The following is a 4,949-nucleotide window of genomic DNA, read 5'->3' on the forward strand; positions in this document are numbered from 1 at the left end:
TGGCGCGGCGGCGGCGGCTGCGGCGGCGGTGCCGGTATTAGTGTTTAGAAGCGGAAGCGATCGTAACCTAGCGTGATACCATGTAAGACAATAAGTTTTGGGAACCAGCACAACCCTCTAGGGGTGGCTTATCTCATTATATATAATGGTTCTGTTACAATACGTACATAGGTACAGAAGCTATACATAGTCTAACAGTGAAGACCCCGTTTTGCCGAGTGTGACACTCGGTAAAGACCCCCTTTTTGGGATAGGCACACTCGGCAAAGCCCTGTTTGCCGTGTTTTGTTGTTTTACCGAGTGTTTTATCCACGACGCTCGGCAAAGTGTCTGTTTGCCGCGTTTCGCGTTTTTGCCGAGTTAGGTACTTGGGCAAAGATATTATTGCCGAGTGACTGACATAATGCATTCGGCAAAGAGGAAAATTCCAAGAGTGCCCCTGATTTCTATCAAGTTTTCCCTGTAGGTTTGACGTTTTGGGACAAAGCTAATTAATGGGAAGGTTACAAAAAAGTTGCATCGGAAGTACGAGGAGCGACCGGCTCAAATTTGGGCCGGCCGGCCGGAACGCGTCTTAGGAGATTTCGAGGAGGCAGCGTGCGTAACGGGGAAGACCCGGCGCCATGTCTGGAACGGGTTGTTGTCATCAAGTCTATGAAGCTGGGGTACTTAAGTAGAGAGCAGCTAGCTTATGGATGGTAGTACCAGATTACTAGTCCTCCCCTCTGTGACTGTGAGCAGAGCACCACTCTAGCTAGCACCTAGCAGCATGGCCCGTCCGTTACCTTCTCCCATCATGCTACTCTCCATCTCTCTTCTTGTGATCACGAGCGTGGCCGCTGCTTCCAGCAACGACGACTCCGACCTCTCAGCTCTTGTGGCCTTCAAGGCCGGGCTCTCCGACCCGCTTGGCCTCCTGTCTAGGAACTGGACAGCCGGCACATCCTTCTGCTCTTGGGTCGGCGTCTCCTGCAGCCGCCGCCATCGGGAGCGCGTCACCGCTCTTGTGCTGGCAGACGTTCCTCTCCAAGGAGAGATCGCTCCTCATCTCGGTAACCTCTCTTTCCTCGCCGTCCTCACTCTTTCAAACACAGAAATCATGGGCACCATCCCATCCGATATAGGACGACTACATCGCCTCACCGATCTTGATCTTAGCTCTAACCGCCTCTCGGGCACCATCCCCAGTACCCTAGGAAACCTCACAAAGCTTCAACGCCTTTCCCTACGCCGAAATGGTCTCTCCGGACATATCCCGGACCAACTCCTCCAGAACATGAACAGCCTGAGGAGGATACATCTCGGGGTGAACCGGTTAAGTGGCCTCATACCAGACCAACTCTTCAACAACACGCCTTTACTAACTCATCTTGACTTCCAAAACAACAGTCTATCTGGGTCAATACCACATGGTATTGCCACATGTGCCATGCTTGAATGGGTCAACTTTGAATATAACCAGCTGTCCGGACTAGTACCTCTAACCATATTCAACAAGTCTAGGCTTGACACTCTTGTCCTCTCATCTAACCACTTCACAGGAACAATCCCTACCAATGAAAGCTTTAACTTGCCCATGTTAACAGTCTTCTTCATTGGTCTCAACAGTTTCACAGGTCAATTTCCCTCAACCCTTGTATCCTGCAAGCTACTAGTGCAACTTTCTCTAGCAGGAAACTCCTTTGTGGGCAATCTCCCAGAATGGCTCGCTCAACTATCACGACTCACTTTTCTTACTATAGGTGGCAACGACGATGTTAGCGGGTCAATTCCAGGTGTGCTCAGAAATCTTACTCTTCTCCGTGTTCTTGACATCTCATTCTGCGACCTAAGCGGAAATATTCCAGCCGAGCTAGGGGAAATGAGTCAGCTCACACATTTAAGTCTTACATCAAACAAACTAACAGGTCCATTTCCAGCCAATTTTGGCAACCTATCCCAACTATCTAGTCTGCTAGTTGATTCGAACCAATTAACTGGATCTTTGCCCGAAACTATTGGGAACCTCAGGTACCTTAACCGTCTCCATATTGGAATGAATCAGCTCAATGGGACCCTTGAGTTCTTGGCCACTATGTCAAACTGTAGACAACTCCAATTGCTTGCCATGTTTTATTGCTCCTTCACTGGAAACATTCCTGCATATATCGGTAACCTCTCCAGACAATTGACATACCTCAATGCAGCCGGGAATCGTTTAACCGGGGGTCTTCCAGCCACACTATCAAATCTAAGTGGTCTTAGTGTAATGTCCTTTGCAGACAACCAATTAAGCGGCATAATCCCAGCACACATTGCATCATTGGAGAATCTTGAGCAGCTAAACCTTTCTAGTAACAAGCTGTTTGGCCCAATCCCGTTAAAGATTGGTGCCTTGACAAGATTGCACAGGCTATCCCTCCAGGGCAATAAATTATCTGGCGCCCTTCCGGATGGCATCGGTAACCTAAGTAACCTAGAATATATGTCGCTTGCAGATAATCATCTCTCGTCAGCGATACCTGAAAGATTGTTTCATCTTAGTAACCTTCGTGTGTTAGATCTATCTCACAACTCCTTTACAAGTGCACTGCCCTCTAATCTTGATTCCATGAAGAAAATATACATGCTAGATATATCAGCCAACAGCTTGGTTGGTAGTATTCCAACTTCATACGGGAATCTTGGACTATTAAGCTTCCTGAACCTATCACACAACACACTCACAGGTTCCATCGATGGCTCGTTCAAGGAGTTAATCGTCCTAACGCAGTTGGACCTATCTTGTAACAACCTTTCTGGTACCATTCCAAAATATTTAGCCAACTTTACTTTACTGACTAGCTTGAACCTTTCTTTCAATGAGTTCCGAGGTGAGATACCAAGTGGTGGTATTTTCTTTAACACCAGTGCACAATTATCGTTGATGGGAAATGCTGGGCTGTGTGATGCCTCACGTCTAGGATTTTTTCCTTGCCTAGACACTTCCTACAAAACCAAGAGACACTTGCTAAGGATTGTTCTACCAGTTATCTTGGTAACTGTAGGAGCTATAGCAATTCTCATTTACCTAATGGTCACGAAGAAAAATAAAAAGCAGCTACAAGTTACGACTTCCATTGGCATGGATAATATTATCAGTCATAGACAAGTTTCCTATCTCGAGATTGCTCGTGCCACTGAAAATTTCAGCGAGGACAACCTACTTGGAGTTGGAAGCTTTGGAAAAGTTTTCAGGGGCAAATTACAAGATGGTTTGGAGGTTGCGATAAAAGTGCTCAACATGCATGTCGAGCAGGCTGTGAGGAGCTTTGATGCAGAATGTCAAGTGCTAAGGATGGCTAGGCACCGCAACTTGATACAGATATTAAGTACTTGCTCCAACTTTGAATTCAGAGCAGTGCTACTTCAGTACATGCCCAAAGGTAACTTGGATGTACATTTGCACTCTGAAAATGGAGAATCGATAGGGTTTATCAGGAGATTGGATATTATGCTTGGTGTATCGAAAGCCATGGAGTATCTGCACCACCATCACCATCAAGTTGTGTTGCACTGCGACCTCAAACCTAAAAATGTGCTATTCGATGATGAGATGGTGGCGCATGTTGCGGACTTCGGCATTGCAAGATTACTTGTTGGAGACGACAACTCCTTGATTTCAGCGAGTATGCCGGGGACTATTGGATACATGGCACCAGGTACTTGCATCGATAACTCCTTGAACACCTAGTCTGGCAAGTTATGTATTGTTAGTTTCTGTCATAACAAATACTTTTCGTTCTTCTATTCAATAGAATATGCATTCATGGGGAAAGCATCACGAAAGAGCGATGTGTTTAGCTTTGGAATAATGCTGCTCGAAGTCTTCACAGGGAAAAGACCCACAGATGCCATGTTTGGGGGAGAATTGAGCATCAGGCAATGGGTTTCGCAAGCGTTTTCAGCAAACCTTACTAGCGTTTTGGACGTTAAGATAGCTCAAGCTGAGGAAAGAATTTTCTGCTTAAATCACCAGAGCAGCAGTTCATTGGCGTGCACGAGCAGCGACTGGCTTGTGCCAATATTCGACCTGGGTCTGATGTGTTCGAGCGAATCACCTGACCAGAGGCCAAGCATGACAGACGTGGTTGTAAGGCTCGAGAACATCATGAAGAGTTACTCTGCTACCATGCCGTCACTGGAACTGGCTCCATGTTAGTTAGTTCTTTGTTTGGGTTTCATAAACAGTGTTTTTTTACTTGATTTCATAACAGTGTTGTGTTAGAATGCATGGTATGCATGTGGGCGTAGGAGGAGACTGTATCGTGACTCTGCTTCTCGGTAGCTATATGCGCCGTATCCTCGGTACTATAGGGAGTGGATTTTTTACCATGCACGGAAGATATTGTGCATGTATGAGTTGTTCATAAAACCACAATTTTCGAGTCAAATTCACCAAATGATGCCACTTTACGTTTTGAGGACAGAAAACTGCCAGAAATTTTCAAGGTTTTTGCCAAAAACACCAATCACGAATTGAACACGGATTGACACTCAATCCGACAAGAGGGACCCACCCAGGTGGTGACATGCCACGACACCTAGCGGCGCTATACCGAAATCCTCGTTACCAGTTTTGTTCCTTTTTCTTGTTGTCGTGTTCTGGCATCCCCATGACGTAGTCTGGCTAGACAATGACAGGTGCCGTCGTCACACCGAAAGTGCCCTAAGAATATCTCTCCATCATCGGAGGAGCAAATCCCACTCTCGAGCTATGTAGTCCCTTGTCAAACTTTCTGATGAACATGTAAGTGTCGTTATGATCACTGTGTTACAAGTGATGTTTGAGCAACCCCAAAGCCCACCGTACGGTAAGAAGTGACTACAATACTTGTTGGGGAATGTTGCATTGAAAACAAAACAAAAACTTTATGCACACGCAAGGTCTATCCATGGAGATGCATAGTTACGAGAGGGGAGAGTATGTC

General features: G+C 46.2%; 1 protein-coding gene across 1 annotated transcript; it reads left to right on the forward strand.

Moving 5' to 3' along the window:
* Positions 1 to 723: 723 nt before the first annotated feature.
* LOC123117836 (LRR receptor-like serine/threonine-protein kinase EFR) lies at positions 724 to 4,488 on the forward strand. The gene is made up of 2 exons (XM_044538508.1): positions 724 to 3,680; positions 3,777 to 4,488. Exons 1-2 carry the CDS (start codon positions 770 to 772, stop codon positions 4,178 to 4,180), a joined length of 3,315 nt encoding a protein of 1,104 aa, XP_044394443.1. The 5' UTR covers positions 724 to 769; the 3' UTR covers positions 4,181 to 4,488.
* The last annotated feature ends 461 nt before the right edge of the window (positions 4,489 to 4,949 follow it).

This window comes from Triticum aestivum, chromosome 5B (genome assembly GCF_018294505.1).
Source record: "Triticum aestivum cultivar Chinese Spring chromosome 5B, IWGSC CS RefSeq v2.1, whole genome shotgun sequence".
Taxonomy (NCBI): Eukaryota; Viridiplantae; Streptophyta; class Magnoliopsida; order Poales; family Poaceae; genus Triticum; species Triticum aestivum.